This window comes from Lycorma delicatula, chromosome 13 (assembly GCF_047948215.1).
Source record: "Lycorma delicatula isolate Av1 chromosome 13, ASM4794821v1, whole genome shotgun sequence".
Lineage (NCBI taxonomy): Eukaryota > Metazoa > Arthropoda > Insecta > Hemiptera > Fulgoridae > Lycorma > Lycorma delicatula.
Window position 1 is genome coordinate 13840516 of NC_134467.1, and position 25926 is coordinate 13866441.

Genomic DNA, 25926 nt, shown 5'->3' on the forward strand with positions numbered 1-25926 from the left:
TAAAAAAAAATTATTAAATGAAAATAGACAAAATTTGCCAGAAATTAAATAACAAGATAGCAGGTGATAGCTTGAAAAATATGGATTATGATACGAAACATCTTTAACTCAAGGTTGATTGTCAGTCAACCCAGGAAGCATGCTTCTAGATCAAACTTTAGCAAAAGGGAGTCATGCTAAGGCTAATCACAATGGCAAGAAATGTTTTTGTTGTAGAAAATTAGGTCATCTCTCTAAAAATTGTTAAGTGGGACTTATTTGTTGTAAAAGCAAATTATATGGCATAAATCAAATGAATGTCCATCTAATAAAACAACACTTTGCTATAGTTGAATCAGGCTTGGAAAAATTAATGCAAGTGTTAACATTTTATGACTGTATCTAATACTCCACAACAATCTAGAGTAGCTGAGAAAGAAAACAGAATCATTTGTGAGGTGGCAAGATCCTGGTTGCATTTGCACTCAACTTACCCAAATTGCTTAGGGGTGAAGTAATGAAGCGTCCTTTCTGCTACATATACAATAAATAGAACAGCACTGACAAAAATGAAAGGAAATGCCTCTGTTGAGTTGTTTCTGAAAAGGGAAGTGAATATCAACTACCTCAGAATTTTTTGAACTGAATGTTTTGCTTGGATTCTAGACAAAAAAAGAAGAAAATCTGATGTAAAATCATTAAAGGTTAGATATGCAGACTGCAGTTATGGAGTTTATTTTCTAGACAAGTAAAAAGTTGTTACTTTTTACGCTCTGACCTCAGAGTGACTTAAGATTCAGAGGTTAAATTTGGTTAATTTATATCTATAATTATAAACAGCAAACTTTTGGGTTATAGTTAATATCATCCAATATAACCATTATATTACCACTGTTATTTATTTATTTTATAAATATAATTCAACGAAACTTAACCTACGCAAGCTTTTCTTTCTTTTTTTTCCTGTTTAGCCTCCGGTAACTACCGTTTAGGTAATACTTCAGAGGATGATGTGTATGAGTGTAGTCTTGTACATTCTCAGTCCGACCATACCTGAGAATTGTGGTTAATTGAAAACCAACCACCAAAGAACACCGGTATCCACGATCTAGTATTCAAGTCAGTGTAAAAATAGCTGGCTTTACTAGGACTTGAACGCTGGAACTCTCCACTTCCAAATCAGCTGATTTGGGAAGATGCGTTCAATAGACCAACCCGGTGGGTTAACCTACGCAGGCTAACCTTGCCTTACACCACGTGAGTAATAACGTATACGATACAAAAGTTAAGGTGGAACAAACTGCTTAATTGCCTAAATTACTAATTAAAAAACGACTAGTAATAATATGCCCACGATATAATAATTTTTTAATGTGCTGCTTAAATAAACGATTTTACGTCGAACTTAAATAAATTTTCATCAAGTTAAAGCTACACTCAGTTCATAAACACAAAAAATTCAAACTTAAATTCTATTAATTTATGTTAGAATGGTATAAAATTACTTACTTGGTCAACAAAAGTGAACACAAATAAATAATACTGATATTACAATACAAATTTCACTTTAACAACGCTTATAAACAAATGATCCCAATCTACTAAACAGTGACGCCAACACATGTAATTGTATATTTCAATACAAACGATATCTGGTTATAATGATGAAAAAATAAATAAATATATATATATATATATACACACACACACACATATGATATTGCACAACAGACTTAATAAATAATTTTTCATTCACGTAACAGTTAAATAAGTTTAATAAAATAAAAATTTACTTAAATTTTCAGAATACATTCGGGTTATAATAAGAAATGTGCAAATGTAACATTGATCTCAAATTTGTTTCAAACATTAACTTCAATGTTTGCCATTTTTAACTTCAATGTTTGTCTCACCGCGTGTTAAACGTTGATGGCAATGCAGTCTCTATCAAATACAGTAGTCCTCGCAATGAAAATTATACAACTGGTGCAGTTGCAGCAGCCGCCAATGTGATCTCTTTTGTCTCTTATTTGTTGTGCAAGACAAAGAATGAAAAATTTTGCAGACGGTTTCTTTAAACCGTTGTTATGAATGGTAAGAAATTTTAATATAATGCAGCAAATGAATTGCTGGAGTTTACGAACTGCTCAGTAAGCTGCTGCTTTGAAACATGTCCATTGTTGGACGTATGGTGTAGCAGTCATGAGCTTTCAAGTCATGACGAGTTCACCGCTAGACCAACGGTTGGTCTAGCGGTGAACTCGTCATCACAAATCAAAAGAAGTCACTAGTAGTGACATTGAAAAAAAGTTCAAAAAAGAAGTTACTAGTAGCAACTTCTTTTTCAAACTCGTCATCGCAAATCAGCTAATTTTGAAGTCAAGAGTTATAAGGTTCAAATCCTAGTAAAGAGAGTTACTGTTATACAGATTTGAATACTAGATTGTGGATACTGGTGTTCTTTGGTGGTCGGGTTTTGAGTTAACCACACACCTCAGGAACGGTCGACCTGAGACTGTACAAGACTACACACACTTAACATTCATATATATTATCCTCATTCATTCTCTGATGTAATAATTAATGGTGGTTCCGGAGGCTAGAAAGAAAAAGAAACAGTCATGAGCTTCAAATCAGAAGGCATTAACAAAAAGTAATTGAGGACATTTATATACACACTGTGAAGGATGCAGAACTTTAAGTTTTTTTTATTTGTATTATTTAAAAATGCATCGATAGAGTAATATTAGTTCTTCAAAAGTTTTTTTAATTGCATTTAAAATACTGTAAGAGATGCAAGATACTGTACTCTATCTATACTATTATAAAAAAGATGAAGAGGTTTTTTTTTTGTTCGGGATACTACTCCTCAAAGTAACTACTCAATCAGTTACGACCAAATTTGTTTATCCATGTTTCTTGGCATAACCGAGAAGGTTTTTAGATGTATTTCATCTCGAAAAAAAATTATATGTATAGTAGTGGAGATTTGCTGAGCGAAGCACGCACTTTAATGAACTGAATTAATTAACTGTGAACTGCGAGTGTCTATCACTGTGTGGAATCTTTTTTCCTGTTTAGCCTCCGGTAACTACCATTTAGATAATTCTTCAGAGGATGATATGTATGAGTGTAAATGAAGTGTAGTCTTGTACGTTCTCAGTTCGACCATTCCTGAGATGTGTGGAAAATTGAAACCCAACCACCAAAGAACACCGGTATCCACGATCTAATATTCAAATCCGTGTAAAAATAACTGGCTTTACTAGGACTTGAACGCTGTAACTCTCGACTTCCAAATCAGCTGATTTGGGAAGACGCGTTAACCACTAGACCAACCCGGTGGGTATCACAGTGTGGACTGGGTTTGAACTGAATGATTCGAATCAATCAAATGAATAATATAAAAAAATAATAGAATTAACTCCACATTAAATAAATTTTTTTTAACAATAATGGGATTCCCGTTGGGGCTGTGTGTGAGGCTAGAGTGGTGAGGTGCGCAAGCTCCTCACAGGAAGCTAGACCAATCATCACCATCAACTGATAAAACGGGATGCCACTGTGCCGCTTTTTTGGAAGGTACAATGGGTGCTCTACAGTCATCCGATTTTCAAAATTCAAACAGAGTATTTTTTAGAAAGTTGAAGGCTAGCTTTTGCATGCATCCGGTACACTCTCGATCTAACAGATCACGGTTATTCGGAAATTTATATATATATAAAAGTTTGTATGTTTGTTTATTATCACATCATGCAAGAACCAACCGACCGATTACTTTCAAATTTGCAGGATACGTTTACCCCCTACGTGAAAAAATGAAGTTAAATTTAATTACGTTAAAAAAAGTAAGTTTGAAAGAGAAATATTTAGTTTTATTGATGATATATAAACAATTATGTTTAATGAATTCATCTAAAGTCGATCTCCTATTCTTCTGATAATGGAAATTTGAATTTAAAGAAGCTAGGAAAATTTAATCAATTTTATTTACTTTTTATCCTAAATTGCGTTAAAACAGATAAGATTGGAGAAAGATATTTATTTTATTGATGATTTATAAAAAATAACTATGTTTAATGAATTGGCCTAATGTCGATCTTGAATACCGATCCTGTCTTTTTCAGATATAGAAGAACCTTTTTACAACAAAACAAACTATCCGACTACCGTTTTGGCTTTCAAACAGATCATAGTATCATCGAACAGATTTATAGACTTTGCTAATATTCAGATAGCTTTAGACAATAAAACGTTTGCTCTACCGGTTTTCTTGATATCTGCCAAGCCTTTAGATTACGTGTGTCACATCGACTCTTTTAAAATTAGTCAGCATGTACCTTTTCAGTTCTTTTTTAAGTAATTGATATTTCAATGTTATATTCCAGACTGAACTAAAGTGATCGGTCGGTTGGTTCTCGTATAATGCTGTTGCAAACAGACAGATTCACAAACAATCGCATTTATCTATTAGATGAACCTTCAACACGTTTAATAAAATAAAGCAAAACAAAAATATTATTGGCGTAGTTTTATAATAAGTAGACCGATTAGATTACATTTTTAAAAACAGTATACGCATATGCTGGCAAAAGATACATCTACCATTGGCTGTACGTATTTATGTATATATTTTATTTTTCCTATTACTTTTTCAACTCGTGCACATTTCGTACTATTTGTGTTCATTTCTTTTTAAGATACTTTGTATTTTTGAATAATTACTCAATTATTGTAATTAAACAAAAAAATAAGCTTGGCGCGGAGAAACTAATCTTTGTACTAATATTAACGAGCGAAATATGGTATATTTCGCCGCGACGAAGAGTTCGCCTCAGTTTTCTGACGAGTAGTTCACCGTTGTGCGAGTCACAAGGAGTACGCCGATGACTTGGCGAAGATTCTGAACGATCTCCCGGGCATCAAGAATGGTGGTTGCTAATGCAGTCTTCCGCCTGGGGTTCACCACTCGCTGGCCCCAGTGTCGCACAGTTCATTGATGCCAGGAACCTCTACAAGCTTAACAAGGCAGAACCGCCACCTTTCTCTTCTAAACTGGGGGAAAGTTACATCGACGTCACCTTGGTGACGGGGGGTCTGCTTAGGTGTACAAGTAGTTGGACTGTCTGGCCCAAGGCCAGGTTAGTGATCAAAGGTTTGTAACCTAAGGAGACTGGATCGGGGCAGGCTGCGGCTTGTCTTTTTTTTAAATAGAAAATATAAATTTTTTTTACTATCATTAAATTACAAAGAACTCATTCTTTTATTGCAACCGGTGTAGCACTATTTTTAATGCTGTAATAACTTGTGATTTTTTCCAAGTCTTTATTTAATGTCTCATTTTCACATCATTGAAAACCTTTAATAATATTACAGAGCTCCTTAATTAATACTTTGACTTCTCTTTGTTAGTTTAATAAATTTAATTTCTCTTTTAGTGGATTTGATTTTTGTTTACTTGAATATATCTCAGACCAACTTATATTACCAGCTTATAGATGACTAGATTATATTTTTTTTAGAAAACTTTCATTTTTTACCTTTGTTGAATAATAAATACTTTATCAAATTGGGTAACTTATCAAAATAAATAATTACTTTGATAAATACAATTTTAAGCCCAAAAATCAACAGGGCTTAATGAAATCCATACTTAAAAAATCATTTTTTTTAACTTTAATTTCATGATCAAAAATCTAATTGTATTAATGTAAATGAAATGCAAATTTAAAAAAAAAAGAGGTTATAAACAATTTTTCAGACTTCATCTTTCTTAAGCTGTGGCTGTTTTTAAAAATGTCACATGAGGTAGCTGTTCAGCAAAGAGGTCAATGAATTTACAATTTTTTTTGTGATTATATTGCATAATTTTAATAATCAAAAATGTCATTTGGTTAACCAGCCATTAGTCAGGTTGTGAGAAAAAACCTCACCTTTTTATACGCCATTTCTGCTCTACTGGGAAAAGGATGAAACCGTCCTAGGAATTTCTCCAACATTATAAGAGCTGTAGTCGTGGCAGTTAGTTGATGCTCATTCTTAAAACATTACTAAACTAGCAAGAGTAGTAGCAACAAAATAACTATGGAGTGCTGGAAACACTTTTGTCTGGACTCAATGATGCATGAAATCATAAATTTTACAAACCAGTAATTGGACTAAAATGAATATAAAATATTCAAGAGGTGTACAGGACTGTTATTTAACTAATGAAACAGAATTAGCTGTATCTTTAGGGTTAATGTATATCATTGGAGTTAAAAAAAGAATCGCATTGAATTAAATGATCTTTGAGCTGTAGATGTAACAGCAACTGAAATATTTACTGCCACTATGTTCCAGTGAAGATTTCGTTTGCTACCGCAAGCACTGAGATTTAATGATTACTCTATACACGTTGAATGAAAAAAGATTGATAATTTAGCCCCTATTCGTAATATTTTTGATGGATTTGTAAAAACATGTAGTGAAAGATACAGTGTAGGAAAAAGTGTCACGGTTGACGTGATGATGCAGGTCTTCAGAGGACGCTGTAAATTTAGTGTATATGAAGAGTAAACTGTGTCGATACAGAATATAATCTATGCTACCGTAGACTGAAGAACCATCTAGACAAATACATACAGAGATATACAGGTCAACAACTTAAAGACAGCCCCCCTTTATCCGTATCAAATGTAGTCAAACTCTGTGTCAGTGAAATAGATGGTACAGTTAGAAATGCGACTATGGATAATTTTTTCACCTCTACACCTTTAGTAAACGATCTCTATGCCAATCACGGATTTACGATAATTTGGATTCTCTGCAAAGATAAACGGGAAATTCCAGGAGAGCTTCTCAACGTTTCAAAAAATCCCAGATGTTCATCTATATTTGCTTTATCAAATCCCCCAAATTATTGTTCCATAGTTTGTTGCATTCTGGATAAGAAAGAAAAGAAACTTGTTCTTGTACTTCCTATTCTCCATGGTATGAAAGTAGTGGACATGCTCTGAAACCTGAAATTATAACTTATTGTAATGTTACTAAAGGTGGATCACCGATCGTCTAAAAACTGAATATTGTGTATCATGAATCAGTCTGTTGTCGGTTGAAATGGCCGTTTACTATTTTTAATGGTATGCTAAATGTCAGTGCTATCAATGCTCTGATTATTTTCAAAACATACATGTGAATATAAGAAGAAAAAATGATTTTGATGGACCTTGGAAAAGAGTTAGTGAAAAATCAACTGCTGAAAAGAGTACAAATCAAAACACTGACTATTCCCGCAAAACAAAAAATTACATTGTAGACCTTGCCTACAATGTTTAAAATTAGCCTGCTGAACCTAACGATCAAAAGCCTCCAAAGTGCAAGTACTGCCCTAAAAGAAAGAACAGGTACACTAACAAGTGCAGAGCCCCTATTTATAAGGAGCTAGTATCTAGGGCAGTCTTTGTCTGCGTTGAATGTGTCAACAAAGACAGTGACTGAATTAAAACAATTTATAAGAAATTATGTTAATTTTTTTAAATATAAAGCAAAGCAAATTGGTTTATCTTTGTAATATGCAAACAATAAGTAAATATTGATTACATGTAACTTCTATCATACTATTTTTACATAGCCCAATTTTTGTTTACCAGTGATGTTTCATTTGTCTAATATCTTATTCGCAATTATATCTTGCAAGAACTAAACATATCTGGGACAAAATAAATCATTTTTTTTTAATGTCAAATACAAGAAAAGTTCTCTACACCTGACTAATGTCGTGTTAAGCGGGGGGAACCTAATCAGACCCAAATTTTTCTACGCTCTCTTCAGATATCGTGTCAAATTTGCTTTCGGTATTAAGTCACCCAAATCAATAAAAACATTATTTTCATGATTAATAATCATTAACCCCTTACCAGTTTTTGAAGAGATAACTTGTCATTAACTACCTTAATAAAAATTGCCCTTGAAGAAATAACTCATCATCCACTTTTTTGCTAGTAATTGCAAGTAATTTGTTATTATGAACTGATCTGCTTTATTCTTGATGAGTTACTGCAATGTGTGAGTCTAGTTCCATATTTATTCTAATTTAACACTGAAGCACTAGTAGCATATTGATTCTCTATTCTATCCTTCGTAACAGCTGATACCGTGCATTTGTTTTCTTTTATTGCGCTCTGTAATATATTTTCTGAAAAATCTCTAATATATATGTAAAAGTGGAGATTTGCCGGTTGAAGCACAAACTTCAATGAACTGAATTAATGAATTGTGAACTACCAGTCTCTATCACTTTATGATCTGGAACTGAACTGAATTATTCGAATCGATCAAAGGAATAATATTACAAACATAATAGAATTAAATTTACGTTAAATAAAATACGAGGGTAAATCAAATATAAACGGGATTTTTGTTCCAGAGGATCTACGGTTGGTAGGACTGGGCCTGTGCTTCTAGTATGCTTGGGTGGAGTCATTATGAGTGGGGAGAGCCAGCCATTCCACACTTCCAACCAATTCGTCAGTAACGCTCACAATGTAGCAGCAATAGGTGCATCCTTCCACCGTGCAATGTATAATTATAAAATTTCTTGCTCATGAAGTTTAAGCGTTGGAAATTTTTCATATATTGACTGCACAGTTCAGGGACCAAAAATTGTCAAGGACTCTTGTGTTTGCCTGGCATAAAGAGTTCAAAGAAGAACGAAAACAAGTGGAAAATCAAGAACACGATCACCGTCCTCGGACCAGCATTACAGACAAAAACACTCGTGCGATTTGAGGCATTCTTGAAGACGATCAGGTTGAGAGTATCTGAAATTGCAGAACAGGTTGGAATAAGTTATGATGATGATGAATCATCACCATTAACTGGTAACAAACGGCGTGCTGTTTTGGTAAGTGAAATGGTGTGCTTTTCTAATATCTCTGGAAAGTCATCAGATTTTCAAAATTCAAACATGGACTTTGTTAGTATGTTGAAGGCTAACTTTTTACATGCATCAGGGTACACTGTCAATCTAACAAATTGACATGATTATTCGGAAATGTGTATATATATATATAAAGTTTGTTTGTTTGTTATTGCATCACTTGAGAACCAACTAAAAGAATTGACCCAGAGTTGGCTCTGGATTCGCCTGGGCTGACCCGAGTCCAGAGGGTCCAGCTTCTGGCTAGACGGCCAGCTAGTACTTTATAAAATAAATAGCAACGAAATGTATTTCTGTGTATTACTGAACTCTGTTCATGATCTGTTTATGTATATAATATGAGAGAGATCTTTGACAACAATTTTGGCTGAAGGGAAGTTATGTCTAAACATCCATTTTTAAAAAGAAAATAATCTATCCCCAACTTTTTATTTATTCTTTTGAAGTATTTGACTGTACAAATTATAAACTGCTAATATTTCATTGATATTATATAAATTGGTGTCATTACTGAACATTAATCATTTTCCAGCAATTTTAATTCCACTATTATTCTATCACAAAATAATATTAATGTACCTATCCGTAAACATATAATCAGAGAGACCTAAAACAACAATTTTTATATTGTATTATTTTTAATTATAAAGTAAATAGCAACCAAGTATTTCAGCTTATAACTCATATCTACTTATCCATATACATAATATGACAGAAATCTACAACCAACCCGTTTAAAAAAAATCAAACTGCTTTTTTCATTTATTATTTTGGTTAGATTGCATTAAAGTAATACATTAGATTGTACAGATTATAAAAATCTTAAAAATAAAATCACAAGAAGAAATCTTACTTACAAACATGCACGGCCCTGTCAGACAACAATGTAATAAAAAAAACAAAACAGAAACATCAATCGTAAAAGAAAAGCTGTTAAAAACTTAACATTGTCCTGAAAAAGTATTAAGTATTTCTGTATTAACAGAGGCCATTTGATTTTCACTAGTTTCTGGTGAAAAAAAGCAAAAAATTGCTTTTTTTATAAATAAATTGTATCAAATTTGTATATATAACACAGACCTGCAAAATTTGGGATGTAGAGGAATGTTTTTTAACTACTGACAGACAATTAATTCCTAAGTATTTTTTTAACACTGAATCCAAAAATAATCTTCATTTTTTCTATCATGTCAGAATTTTTCACAAATTGCAAATTTCAAAATTTGTAAAAAGTTGAAAATGTGATACTATAAAATAGACATAAAACATTATTTTTTTTATTAAAAAATAAAAAAAACATATTCATTTTTTTGGCCTTTACTATGCATTTATATAGCTAAACAGATTAGTGGTCTGAAGAGAATGGTTGGGGGGGGGGGGTTGGGTTGAAGATGACAAGACAGTGGAAGAAGAGCTTGGTCAACAGGTTGCGATAACACTTAACAAGATGTAATACTTTATTGGCAGCTATCCGCCACTACTGTTTTTGTCAGTGGAAAATATGTTTCCAGACCATAAGCAAACTTTCCGTTCTCTAAATGGCTTCAAGAGGCTGCAGATTCTTTTCGTTACATTTGTGATGAGTTAATGGTGAAAAGGCAAAAAAAAAAATAACAAGTTTCGATTGACAAGTGTACCTGTCATATTTCAGGTGAAAATAGGAGATCAAGGCAAAACTTGGGCATCCCAATAAGTTTGCTGCACATGTGTTGAAGGACTTAGATGATGGTCAAAGGGAACAAGAAGCGTACAGACTTGGAGTTTTAATGGAGTCACAAAATTACACCGACGATTGTTACTTTTGTTTGAACTGGTGTTCATGGTTTCAATTTAAAGAATAAAAAAGAATCGTTTATCCAAATATGCCATACGCTTTATGTCTGGTTCCACATGGTCCAGACATACCAGTGCCAATTCCATCAGAAAATTTAACTGAAACAGATGGTTCCACAAGCGATTTAAATGAAGATAATGTCAAGGTGTATGAACCTGGAGATAGCTATGCACCAGAGTTTTATTCACAGTCTGAACTAAATGATTTGGTTCGAGAATTACATCTGATCAAAGAAAATTCAGAATTGCTTGGTTTGAAGATTAAAGTGAAGAACCTACTAGCAGCTGGCACCTTACTTTCCTGGTTCAGGTATAGAGAAAAGGATTTTCTTACACATTTTTCAGAAGGAGGAATTAGTCTTCTGCACCGATGTACGTAGACCGGTTCAGAATAAAGTTTTTCCAACTCTGCGTATCAAGTTAGGCTTGGTCAAAGCCTTACCAAAAGAAGGTAAATGTTGTAAATAGATCTGCGACAAATTTCCCGTCTTATAAAATGCTAAATAAACAGCATGTCTTTGCTGGTCCTGACATTAGAAATCTTCTCAAACAAGGTAATTTTGATAAACAAATGAAGTTGCAGTAAAAGAAGTTTGGGGGTGAATTTAAAGAAGTACTAACCAAGTTTCTGGCCAATAAGAAGAATCTGAACTTCAAATCAACCGCTCGAGCATGCTGCAGAAGTACAAAAATTTAGGCTGTTCTGTGTGCTTGAAGGTTCACTTCCTAAATTCACATGTGAACTATTTTCCTGAAAATCTGGGTGCCGTTTGTGACGAGACGTGAAGAGACGGGTGAGAAATTTCATCAGGACATGAAAGAAATGGAAAGGACATATCAAGGAAAATGGATTACTATAATGATGGCAGACTACTGCCTGGCTGTTACACCAAGATGAACCCTATAGAGAACATAGAAGGAAAAGCGCAAAGCAGAGTATAAGCCGTCCAAAGAAAGTTCGACACTTGGAATAAAAGTTACATACTTCATCATGAAAGGTAGGTGAAGAGGGGGAGTGGTTTCCTAAGGCACTACATACCTCATAAAAATTAACCACTATAATAGAAATTAGGCTTATTTTATGGCAATTTTCATTAGAAATTTAGGGGTCAATGACCCCACCTGCCCCCCTCTTCAGACCACTCAACTGTTTAGCTCTAAGAATGCATAATATAAGCCAAACAAGTATATAAAATACAATATTATATATATTACATTAATTTATTATTAAAAAAAAAATGTCTACTTTATTGTATCACATTTTTGTAATTTTTAATCTTTTTGATAATATTGAAGTTTGCAATCCTGACATGATGAAACAAAAATGAAGGTTATTTTCTATTCAGCGCTAAAAAATACATAATCAATTATCAAAAACTAAAAATCACATTGATCGCGGGTTTATGTAATTAGACAAGGTTAACGCAATGGTAATACGATACAAAGTTTGGTATTCTGAATCGTCAGTTACATTTCCTCATCCAACCTAAACTCAATTAAACCAAGGTATTTACTGTGTAACAGAAAGAAGCAAAAATCCACAAATAAAAAAGCAAGTGGGCCCCCCTTATGTTAAAAGAAAAGTACCTAATATTGTAAATTGTATACCTACACTGATAGCAACAATTTTGAAATATTATTTTGTGCTTTAAAAATTAACAGATTTCTGCTGAAAAAAACCCAAAGTAAATTAGATAAAAAGCAATTAAAAAGGATCTCTAAGAAGAAGGATTGTAAAAATGTTTATAAACAGGATTCCCACTGAATTTTAAGGTTTGTTTTCCCTGACTTATTATACTGACCTTGATAAAAATTTCCTGACTCTCATAATGGTATGCTATCACAGTTTACTCTGAAAAAAAATAAACATTTTATTTTTTTGCAGCCTCTATCATCCCTATAGCTGCCCAACTCGTACCTTTCATTATTTATTATTACATTCATTCTTAAAGTTTATTTTTTATTGATTTTTTTACAATATACATTTAAAATTACACCATTTTTTGTGATAAATTGTTTCAGTAAATTACACTGAAGTACAAAAAAAAATTTAACAAGTTTCTTGCATAAAAATGATCACGGTAACTAAAAGTAACATAGATAAGAAATAAAAACTAACTAAAGACATTTTTAGAAATAATTGGCTTCTACATAAGATTGCTAAACTTTTTCACAAAAACTAGCCTACATTATTTTGCCAAGTAAAAAGAAAACAATATTTGATAACTTGGTTTGCATAAAAATTCTAAAATAAACAGATTTCAATTTAACAAAAAATATATGTATGATCACAACTTATTTTGTACAGAAAACAAACGTTACTAATATTTACTTGAAAAATATTTTGTCATTATTAGTCCAGTGTATTTGCAGAATGCCATCAAAGTACAGTACAGAAACATGATTGATGACATCATTTAATAGCTCCAAGCTGGAATTTTGACACTATACAACTATCAGGAAAAGTAAATTTGCACCAATATCTTCACGTAAACTTAAGTATAACTTATTTTGTACAATATTGAGAACGCACATAATCTCTGCCTTAGAAACAACATCATTACAACAAAAAGAAGTAATTTTTTAAAGTATAACTCTCATTAAAGATTTTTGACAAATGTTACAAACAAATTTTTTCTTTGGTGTGTAAATTAATATGCTTCTTTAAATTCGAAAGATGATTAAAAGCCTTTTGGCAGAATTTTCAAACATAATTTCTTTCTTTTGTATGAATATTAATATGTGTCTTTAAACTGCTGTTATGATTAAATGACTTTTGACAAAAGTTACAAATATAATTTTTCTCTTTTGTATGAATATTTAAATGTAATTTTAAATTAGAACTTTGATTAAAAGTCTTCTGACAAAAGTTGCAAACATAATTTTTCTCTTTTGTATGAATATTAATATGTGTCTTTAAAAGTGTTTTTATGATTAAATGACTTCTGACAAAAGTTACAAATATAACTTTTCTCTTGGGTATGATTATTTAAATGTAATTTTAAATTAGAACTCCGATTAAAAGATTTCTGACAAAAGTTACAAATATAATTTTTCTCTTCATTATGCATAAGGTGGGTTATTAAATCGTTATCATGAATAAGAGCTCCTCTTCCTGGGTGAAATGGCGATTGAGAAGATGAAACGATTATTTCCAGTTGTAGAGACCGAATGGAGGGAGATAGTAGTAGTGCTTGATGAGCTTAAATCTACGGTAACCACCTTATATCCCAACAAGTGTCCGGGGCCTGACTCGGTTCCAGGCAGCCCATTACTGCCTTTGAAAATTTGCCACAATAGGCTACAGCCTAGCTAGCATATTTAGAAATCCACCACTTCTCAAACTCCCATGGTTGGAACAATACAATTTTAAATAGAAAGAGTAAGGTTGCACATCATATTTAAATGATGTCGATATAAAAAAATTTCAAAATATTAAACAGACAGGTTGACAAATAATTGCAGGCACTTATAAATAAAAAATTCAAAACCAACCTCAGATTCAAACCCCCAAACCTGTTGACACACATTAGTACCACTTTCAGTATGCAGGTTGGGAAGATTTGATTTAGTGTTTATCATCATAACTATTACAAGATAAATAATAAACTTGCATCCAGTCCGCACTATAATACAATTGATTTGCTTTTATGGAAAGAAATGGTATACGATTAAAATAAAGAAACAACCTGTTTTCTGTGTAACTTTGTTTATTAAATTAAAAAATAAATAATTTCTAATGTACATTTCGAAATTAATCGATAATCAATCTGCTTAAATATTTAAGTGGATGTTATAGTACATAATTCTGAAATTGTTTACATTAAGGACAAAATGTTATTTATTTATACCACATAAAAATCACAATTTATGTATTATAAACATATTTCACAAACAATACTTAAAAACACAATTGAAAAAGTGAAAAACACAATTATCTATTTCTTACAACTATTCGATTATCTATTTCCTATCAATTCGTCCAACGTTTGACGAATTGATTCATCAGTCAAATAAAAAAAAAAGAATAATAAAATCATATATACAAATCTATTAAAATATATTGAATATATCAGAGAATATACCGGTGGCAACACAGTATTTTTTTTTATTTTAAAGATTCTTAATTTTTTTAGGGAGGTTTATACCTTGGGCAAAAAAAAGACAAGCAAGCAGTAATCAACTGACAGGAATTTCTATCAACCATCAGTAGTTACAAATAATGTATAGTAATTTAAACTGTCTGTTCTAAAACCAAACATGGTGTTGGATGCCCCATATATGTAAATGGAAAAGTCCATTAATGGAAACTGCCAAAAATTTTTAGTGTTTAAACGGCAGAAGTTATTGCCATACAGCAATCTGTTCACTACTCTGAACATTTCCGCGAAGAGATGGTGCTTATATGTTTCGTTTTGTTAAGTGCACTTACTGCAATTCGGAACAAGAACATTATCCCACCTGAGTTGGTCTAGTGGTGAACACATCTTCCTATATCAGCTGGTTTGATAGTAGAGGGGTTCCAGCGTTCAAGTCCTAGTAAAGTCGTTATTTTTACACGGACTTGTATATTAGATCGTGGATACCAGTGTTCTTTGGTGGTTGGATTTCAATTAACCACACACTTTAGGAATGGTCGAATTGAGACTGTACAAGACTACTCTTCATTTACACTCGTACATATCATCCTCTGAAGTATTATCTGAATGGTAATTACTGGAGGCTAAACAGGGACAAGAACATTAAGGATGTTCTTATTGCAAACATCCTGTCCATTTTATATATTTTAAATCGATGAGGACAGCGATGTGTATTTGTATGAACTTCAGGAAATGTTGGTATTGCAAGAAATGAAAGCGCAGATGAAGCTGCCAGTACAGCAATAGTCTGTGATAACTTTGATATATTTCCTGTACGAGTGGCCGATGTTAAAAATTGTCTAATACTATAAGAAACAGGTAGAGTAATAAATGGAGAATATTAAATACAAAACTAAATGCAGTTAAAACTTTTTCATATAAATGGATGAGGCACGTGAATTAAAACTCGCTGAGAACAAGAGGTGGTGACCAGACTTACAATTGGTCAAACACGAATAAGAAATTTATATTTGTTAACCGGCGAAGAAAGACCAATGTGCAGTGTTTGTAATAAAGCACTTATATAACAAAAAAATGTTGATGAAAATAATAATAATAATAATAATGAAAATTTGGGGCTAATGACCATAGGAGTTGATGACTAAAAGATATCAGTGGGACACCAATTTTCCAGATGTCCAACTAATTGCACTGCTTAAATCCAGACTAGACAACTTAAAAAAACCAATACATTATTTAAAAAATTTAAACACTATTCAAATAAATCTTCGCTGCAATACAAATGTTTTTTATTGATGTTACTTTTACAGAAATTTTAATTTAATTTTTCCAAGTCATTTAGCAAAAATATAAATGTGTGTTTTGGCCTTTGTAAAACTAATTATAAAAGCAAATGTCTACACACTATTTTCTTTAACCGTATTACTGAATCTCTTTTTTCTTACATGGTACATATGTTCCAAATTTCTTTTTAATTTTACTAAAATACATTTAATTTTTTTTTATGTATTTTTTATTTACATAGTATCTTACCCATTAAACTGAATGATATGTGAAGTGTTATATGATAAAACTTTTTTAAATTGTCCTTTTCAATTATCCAGATTTGGCCTTGCAAAGGTCCATCTGGATAATTGGTGTTCCACTGTACGCAAAATCTAACACTCTTACCATTTCATTTTCAACTTTTAAATTTTCTGATTTAACCAAGTCAGTCTCTTCAATCGCTAAAAGATCTTTTTTGATATCACCATTACTAATATCAAGCAGTTCTTCCAGTTGCAGTAAATCTGCTTGCTGTAATAAAAAGCAAACATGAATGCTACAAAGTAAATGTGATTTTTTTGTATAATTTATAAAATAAAAATAATTGTATCTCTTAATTCGCTTAACACACATAAAGTAAATGTGATTTTTTTGTATAATTTATAAAATAAAAATAATTGTAGCTCTTAATTCGCTTAACACACATAAATAGTGCAATCACAGTTAAATTATTACTAATATTATTAGGCGACTTTAATATGCCAGGTTTTGCTAAATGTTATCAAAAAATGCTGCTATTCACCTTTCATATTTTTCTACAAACTAACAATCAAATAATTTGTTAAAACTCTTGCGGTAATTCTCATGATTTTGTTTTTCTAATCTTACTGACACTGATGTTAATACTGGTTATGGTGAAATTTTTTATCATAATAAACATCATTTATCTTAGAGAAAACGTTACCTACAATTTTGAATTCTAATCTTATAAATATAAATATAAGATTTACATAAATTCTTACCAGATATAAAAATATAAATTTTGTAACGTTCAACATTTACTAAATGAGAGTTTGATAGTAAATAATATTTATTTATTTTTTGTACTGCCTGGTAATATTTAAGTATGTGCATGGAACATGGAAGCTGAATTTTGCAGCATATGCCATGCCTGACTGGGATTTGATATTAATCACCAATACAGAAATTTTTTTGTCATGTACCAAATATACTTATACAAAAATGTAATTATCAAAGCGGTTCTATAGTGAACTTATTATCACAGTTATTAATAAGAAAAATTTCCATAAGCTTCAAAAATAATATAGATCTACTTATTATTAAGACTATTTAACAACAATGTATATGTAAAATTTTTAGTCACAAAGATTTAATTTTTAATTATACTGTTAAAGTTGAGGAATCTTTATCTAATGATTCCAAATATTTCTTTTAAATCTACTAACAAAAATGATGACAGATCTTCTACTTTATGTACTTATGATCTTTTTATGGTTTCATGCCCATTTATCTGAATTAAATAAATAAATGATGTTAAACATTTACCACACTTACAGAAATTGAAAAAAAAAATCAAATACCAATTACTCAGCCTTTGCTTGATGATAAAAATGGAAAATTAGCTCTTAACAACAAAGAAAATTGCAAAATTATAGAAAGTACTTCAAAAAATTATTACGTTGTTTGAGTCTAGCGGGTCCATTACTGCCACACACCTCGCAAGCGTATCAGTCGATACGATGTTATATCATTAGATGGTTTACCTAGTTTGATTGGTTTCAGCTATTTTCCATAGATCCAGAAAATATTTATTTTTGAGAATGGATGTAAAGCAATAATAATTAAAACTAGCTAAACAAGAACGTTATGACGATCAAAGTTCACATTGTAGGTAATTTATGAATTAGATGGTATATGAACAATCTCAAAAACAAAAAATATGAGTATGTGTATGTAGTAGTGGAGATTTATGGGTTCAAGCACAAACTTTAATGAATTGAATTAATAAACTGAGAGAATTGAATTAATGAACAGTGACAGAGATGTCACTGTGTGACCTGGGTTTGAAATGAATGATTCATATCGGTCAATTGAATAATATTACAAAAATAATACAAGTAATATTAAAAAAATTTTTGTTACAGTAATAAAATTTCTGTTTAGCCATGGGACTTCCAGCGGGGACTGCATATGAGGCTAGAGTGATGAGATATATGAGCACCTCATGGGAGGGTAGACCAATTATTACCATCACTGGTAACAAACAGGACGCCCCTAGGGCGCTGTTTTAGGAGATGCAATGTGGTGCTGTTATAATATCTTTGCACACAATCTTCCGATTTTCAAAATTCAAATGGAGAATATATATATTATAAATAATAAACTTATAAAGGTACATATTAACCAAAGCTGCAGTAGATGACAGCACTTTTACAAATAATTGAGTTTAACAACAAATTTTTACACGCCAGATAATACTTTACCCATGGGATTTCCATCATTGGCCGTTATGGACAAAATTTATTTACAGGAATTTGAGAGTAGAATAGTATATGGTATTACCCATATTTATAAAATTCGAACACGGGTTTGATACGTGGATGATATTTATATTTTGGTAATCTATGAACCTATTATAAATAATGAACAGTTAATAATTTTAAAAAACTTAATTCTTATAATAATTTAAAATTTACATTCGAAACTGACAAATACAGAAAAAAATTTTTTTTAGATGTTGACAGAAATTAGTAAACGTAATAAAATTATAACACATGTATATAAAAAACCAACAACTAATAAAATAACTATTAACAAAAATTCAAATCATCCTTGGGCGCATAAAATTAATAATAAATTTACAAACATGTTAAATAGAGCATACACACATAATAATAAAAAAAAAAACTAGATTAAAGTTATTACAATAAAAAATGGATATAACATGTCATTAATTGATAATAGTTATAAAAAGCAAAATTTCAAATCTAATAATAAAAGCATGTTAATACCTATAAATAATAAAAGTGTTGATGAAAATATTTATATAAAATATTGCTACACTAACAACAATATTGAAAATTTGGTTAACGTCTAAAATGATAAAAAAACAAAATAGCAATTACTTTCAAATTTGCAGGATACATTCATGTTATCCCAGAGAAGCTTTTAAACCATCACCCGAGGCCCTAACTCCCTTGTAAGTTAAGATATAACTTAACTTCGCCCCCAAGGTGGGTGAAGTTATGAATTAAAGATACTCATTAAGGAAAAAATAAACTAATCCTTTTACTTCATTATTATATTTCTGCCCTTAAAAAGAAATAAGTTAAGAATTTTTCATCGTCAAAGGTGTGTGTACTTTAGTTACTATAGTTCCCAATATTCTACCTATTGTAATTTAGTTCCTTTTTCAGATTTCTGTGAAGCCTGAATACTGTAACTATTATTAATCAGTATTATTCTCATAACCATGAGAATAACATACAGTGCGGGAGTCTAGGATATGGAGTCACCTGGGTAGATGGAAACGACAACCAAAGGAAAATCTACAGATGTCCAGGACACCAGTCCCCCTGGAAAATTGGGAATGGCAATTGAAGCGATGTCTGCAGCCATGAGGTAGACCTTGAGGTGGCCCCCGAGTTGGCTCTGGGATTCGCATGGGCTGACCTGAGCCTCGAATGGTCCAGGTTCTGGTTAGACATCTAGTCTCTTATAAGAGACCTAACATGTGTTTAATCCCTTTGGGCAACCAAGTTACAGGGTTACAAAAATTAGAAAAAGTTTTAAATGATTATTTTTGAATATAAACTTTTAATAACATTATAATACTGTACAAATATAAAACCCTCTGCGCTACTATCATATTTTTGAAATTGCACTATCAATAACTGAAGGCAAATGTTCACAACAAAAAACTGAAATTATTGACAACATTTTGCACCAGGTGACTCTAGTATGATTTCTTTAGCATTGCTGCATCAGCTCCACAGAGCAGATTATAACTTATATCATTACTCATAACTTATCATAAGTTAGCTCATAACTTAAAATATCATTTAATATGGTAAATATGTTAAGTTTTCCTAATGTAAATACAGAATTAAATTTTATTTTATTTTTATTTCAATAATAAAATTATATGTCACAACTCTGTTGAATCTGCATCAGGTTAGGTTTTTATTACTAACTTGATAAATATTCAAATATGAAAAGCCATTACAAATAACAACCGTTTACCCAGAGCTTATTAAAATGATAACTCTATGAAAAAGTTAAAAATACACGCATTTCAGAAATCACTGAAGTTTAAAAACAACACTTTTGCCCTCAAACATTAACCATTTATCATTAACACACAACTTAATAAGTCGATATTAATTAAATAGAAAGAGATTTAAAAACAATTTTTTTATAACAGAACATACGCGTGCACGCATACACACACAGAAATGAAATTAACAAGAGATTAAGCCATGTTTGTTATAATATCCAATAATTATAAATACTTACATGACCCGGATAAAATTCCATCTCTTCTTCTGTCTTCACAGTGTGTAAATCATTTATTTCACGTTCAATGATTTTCATATTAAGATTAATCTGTGGTGAAACTTCATCATTTAATGAGATCTCAGACTCCTTTAAATAAGATAAAAAAAAAACCTTATAAAAATTTGAAAAACTAATTATTATTCGACAAATAGTCTTTTTTTATTCTGAATGTAACTTAATAATACCATTATATAATTATATTATGTCATCATAAAATAAATTAGTAATAATAAAACAGATTATATGATAAAAAAAGATGTGTTTAAAAAGTCTATACAATTTTTTTATAAAAACACATGAAATAATGTTAAGGTAAATATTTAAAAATAAAAAGTCACAAAATGATAATTCACAATTTAGAAGGCACTATTGAAAATTAAATACATGTTAATCGGAATCCAGATAAATTGAGATTTTTTTTTTAATTAGTATTATTTAAAAATTCATCAACAACGGAAAGTTGTTTCCATAAAACAAATGTTGAATTGTATTTTAAATAAATTGCTGGAAGATTCTTCAAATGATTCAGGAATTCAGAAGCACACAAAGGCCCCTTTCTTGTAATCTGAAGTACCATGTCAAGTTACGCGAAAACAGTACTGTTATATGGTTCAGTTTAGGTGGATATTGTTATTTTTAAGAATAAGTGACAATTGTTTTTAGTAAAGATTGCATATCCATAAATATAAACACAAGGATATTTAATTTCACTTATAAACACCAGTTAATGATCAGACAGCCCAATTTTCTATCTTAAAAGCTCAATCTGACTTTGAGGGAGTGCCAAGATTTGATATTAAACTTTATAGAGGAAATATGTAGACATAATAAACATTTCCTACAAACTTTATACTTCCTATTGACTGCAAAAACAAATCAATCTCTACCAGTCTGTATACAGATCAAGAATAAATGATTGAATGAAAACGACAGTAATTGTTTTATTGTCATAGACATAAAACTAAAAATTGATCATTATTACAAAAAAAAAAAGATTGTAACATTTAAAAACTACTGTAGAGCGACCCATTTTTCTTGTTTATTGATAATAACCATGATGACTATAACAACACATGCCAAGTCTATTGACTTTTGAATGCGCATCATCCTTCTAAATAATTGTTATGATTTTTCTCTTCAACAAAAATTGTTGTCATTGATCTGTGTCTTATTACATATACAGATACACATGAGAACTATTGTAGTATAAATATAAACATGTTTTACACCAAATTAAGGTTCGATTTCAACAGTATGATAGTACAGAGGGTTTTAAATTTGGACGGTATAATAACATTGTACAAAATGTATATTCAGAAAATTGTCATTTAAATGTTTTTTTTTTTTTTTAATTTCTGTACAAAAATCCCACGAGCTTGTAACTTGGTTGCCCAAAGGAATTAAGCACGGATTAGATCTCTTAAAAGAGATAGTAAGTGTCAACAAGTATTGCTTTGTCGAAGTGAAGGTTAATTCCAAGAATATGTATTAAATTTATCCCAAATACCATCCAAAAGGACTTTTAATTTGAAAGTTGTTTAAAAAACTTCCAGATTTTTGGCATGCACATATAAGAAATATGACGAGTGAAAAATCACATATACAATCAGACAGCATAAGATTATTTTATTCTGTCTTTAATAAACTAGTAGAATATTTGCTTTTGCATAACTAATGCTAATTCTCTTATAACATCATATCAGTATGATATGATCGGCTTTCAAACAGATCATAGTACCATCCAACAGATTCATCAAATTTTCCCTAATATTCACAGCTTCAGACAAAAAATTCTGCTCTGCTTGTTCTTCTTGATATCTGCCAACTCTTAAGAAGTGTAACATGCTGGCCTTTATAAAATTAATCCGACATCTACATTATCAGTTTTTTTTTTTTAAGTAATAGATATTTCAAGATTACATTCGAGACTGAATTATGTCTAATATTTTCCGTAACTGTAGGTAATGCTCAAGGAAGTGTATTCTACACGCACTTCCAATACGCTTGTTCTCACAACACTAAAATAACATATTTATAAGCGATTTGCTTGTAGTGTGTAAAAGTAATTCACAAGTTCACAGCACCTTCAAGAAGAGTTTAACAACATTGAAGCGTGGCAGAAGTTGTGACAAATAAAGTCTAATGAAAATTAAAAGTACACATTTTAGTTATGCATTTTCAAAGCAGCAACTAAAGTGTTCACCAAAGCATTTTAGTGAATACCAAAATGCTTTGGTATTTACCTTGACAAAAGGCTCACATTTGGAAAAAAAGGAACAACTGAATACTACTAAATTTTGTCAAATGTACTGGATTCTAAATTGAAACTCAAAATTATCTCTGAATAAGATTATTATTTACAAAGCCATCGAAAATTTGATCTGGACTTACGGCAGAAATATTAACAGGATCTAATATAATTATATTATGTATACAATACAAAGTTTTACACATCATCACATTGCAATAAACCACCTAATAATGTCATTGGCACCGATGAGAAACAGCTGTGAGGTAGACTTTATTTCCTTACAACTTTGTACAATACGAATAACAATGTACACGATTCAAGATACCTATAGTTACAGAAGAAATCTCAATTTTTTAACCAAAACTCAACAGTCATCCAAATGTTCTGACAGTTAATCTTTGACATTTATATCCAATTGACCTTTTTTAAAATTCAAGATCTTTAAGAAGTAAATCCTTTTATGAGAAGTATGATGTAAATAAGAATTAACTTTTGCCGTTGAGGTTTCTCCTTCAAAACAGTTGTAAACTGTCATTCATTGTCCTGAACAAACAGATTATAGGTATCTACTTGCATTAAAAAAAAAAAGTTTATATAGTTGTTATTTATTTCAACCACATTCTAAAATATGTTAATACGATTTAAAAACATAAACCGTCTAATATTGTCATTTGGAACCAATGAGAAACAGCTGTGAGGTAGACTTATTTCCTTACTCAGTTACTGTCATGTCATAACTGCTTCATGTCGTATCTGTACCAGCGAGTACGATTTGTTCTCGTATCCTGATGTCCTTGATGATGTCAAGCAGATGATCTTTGTGTGTGTTAATTAGACAAATCCTAGGTGTTGTTGAGCGAACCACCGAGTTAGTCTAGTGGTAAACGTGTCTTCCCAAATCAGCTGATTTCGAAGTCGAGAGTTCCAGCGTTCAAGTCCTAGTAAAGGCAGTTTACTTTTAAACAGATTTGAATACTAGATCGAAGGATACAGGTGTTCTTTGGTGGTTGGGTTTCAATTAACCATGCATCTCAGATATGGTCTACCTGAGACTGTATAAGACTACACTTCATTTGCACTCATACATATCATCCTCAGAAATAATACCCGATGATGATTCCTGTAGGTTAAACAGGAATAAGAAAAGAAAAGGTGTTGTTGAGTAGCCTTTGGTATAGGAGTTCATTAAATTGTACTCCCAGAAGTGAAAGGTGTTTTAGTGGTGTTATTTGTGATTTTGGTAATGTCAAGTGTTAGATTACGTAAAATGAGTGTTTCTTAAGATTCATGCCAGTGGGTGTAATTTACTTTTGTAAATTAATGAGTAAATGAGTAATCACGTTTTCAGTGAAGTGTACTTCAACTGTTATAGTGTTTTTACGTTAAGAGTGGCCAGTTAGATTCGTCAGGATTGTTACTGTCAGTTTTGTAGTGTACAGCTGTGGCAATATTCTAAACAGGTATTGCCAATTGGAATATTTTCTAAGTCTAAGGTGAGCTATAAGGGGAAATTCCTTCTTTTTATTTTCATTTATCTCCGGACCCCCTGACATCCCCCAAATCATATCCCAGATTTAGCTTTATACATTTTCCGACCCCCCTGCCACCCCAAATAGTGAAAGTGGGTACTCAAATTTCAGATTTTTTTGTGTAATCAGTTTCTGAACTCGGTTTGTTAAAAATAATTTTTTGTAAAAATTTATAAACATTTAAAGTTTATGAAGCCACAGAATTCATTTCTAGCTGCTACGACAGAAAGCGTTCTTCAGTGATGTCTAGGAAGGCGTCTGATGACAAAAAAAGAATAAGTCCAACCAATGGATGTTGCCCCTGGCAGTAAGGATACAGAGACGGTGGTCACTGGTATAGATGTTAAAGGGAAATCGACTGAGGTAAATGGTGTTAAGGCAGCTGACAAGCAACAGGCAAGTGTGTCTGTTGAAATGGATATAGTTAAGTCGACTCCTGAACAGGAAGACGGTAGAGGATGGTTAGTGGTAGAAAGGAGACGGTCAGGTTACTTTGCTTCATGTTTTTTAGAATTTTTATTGGTTTTTCAGTTTGGACTATTGGAACTGTTGGTGAATATATTAGTTCATGTGTTTTAAAGAAAATAAAGTACTATACTGTGTAAGAAATATGAAAAAAACTTATCAAATAATAGTGCCCAAATGAAAATGTTTATATGAATGAAAAATATGTAAAGTAATTTTATCAGTTCTTTTCTCACATGATTACTGTAATTTATACATAATGTACAATAGGCTCATATAAAAACATCAGTCAATTAAGTGAACTTTTATGCTGTAGGCCTAACAGATGGTGTACTTTTTATTAGTAATTAAAAATTTAATTTTCTTTTGTGTATCAGTATTGTACCTCTAAAATAAAAATCACAAATTTTTCCAGAGGGATGACGAATTATTGAACGAGATGAATTAACGGGTAACGAGCAATGGAGGTCCTATTGTAATTATAACCTAATTGAAAACTTCAAGAGTCTACTGCAAAACTGTCAACTATCCACTGTTCTTATTTATTAGTATCGTAGAATATGAATAAGAAAATAAGTATTATTATTTTCAATAAATAGAAAGATAATCGTGGAACTTATGCAATGTTATCCAACCTAATGTTTTTTTATCGTATAAGTCATTACTGTTAAATGTTTTGAGTATTTAAATTATAAATTCAGTAATTATTGCAATTATGTATTATTTAAATAATCAAAACATTTATGTTAATTGGTCGAGGTTAGCGAGCTTAGGTTAAGTTAATTTATATCTATAACTATAAACAGCAAACCTTTGGATTATTGTCAATATCGCCCGATATAACTATTATATTATAAACATAATTTAACGAATTAACCTACGCTCGCTAACTTAGACTAATTAAGACAGTAATGTTTTAAGAAATGATTACATTGTATATCAATTAACCGTACAGCATTAGTAATGACAAATTCATCATAAAAAAAATCTACTTAAATTCTATTA

The 25926-nt window shown here is 31.2% G+C and overlaps 1 protein-coding gene across 4 annotated transcripts in view; it reads right to left on the reverse strand.

The window, feature by feature from the left end:
• Nucleotides 1-25926, reverse strand: part of LOC142333578 (uncharacterized) — a 57197-nt gene that overhangs the window by 9711 nt on the left and 21560 nt on the right. For 3 of the 4 annotated variants that reach the window (XM_075380886.1, XM_075380884.1, XM_075380882.1), the window contains exons 2-3: nucleotides 20635-20763; nucleotides 16504-16629 (exon numbers count right to left, since the gene is read on the reverse strand). In XM_075380886.1, the coding sequence (XP_075237001.1) occupies nucleotides 16504-16629; nucleotides 20635-20712 (204 nt within the window). In that variant the 5' untranslated portion in view covers nucleotides 20713-20763. Of the gene's footprint in view, nucleotides 1-14437; nucleotides 16630-20634; nucleotides 20764-25926 lie in introns of those variants that run through there. The other variant, XM_075380885.1, reaches the window with a different exon arrangement.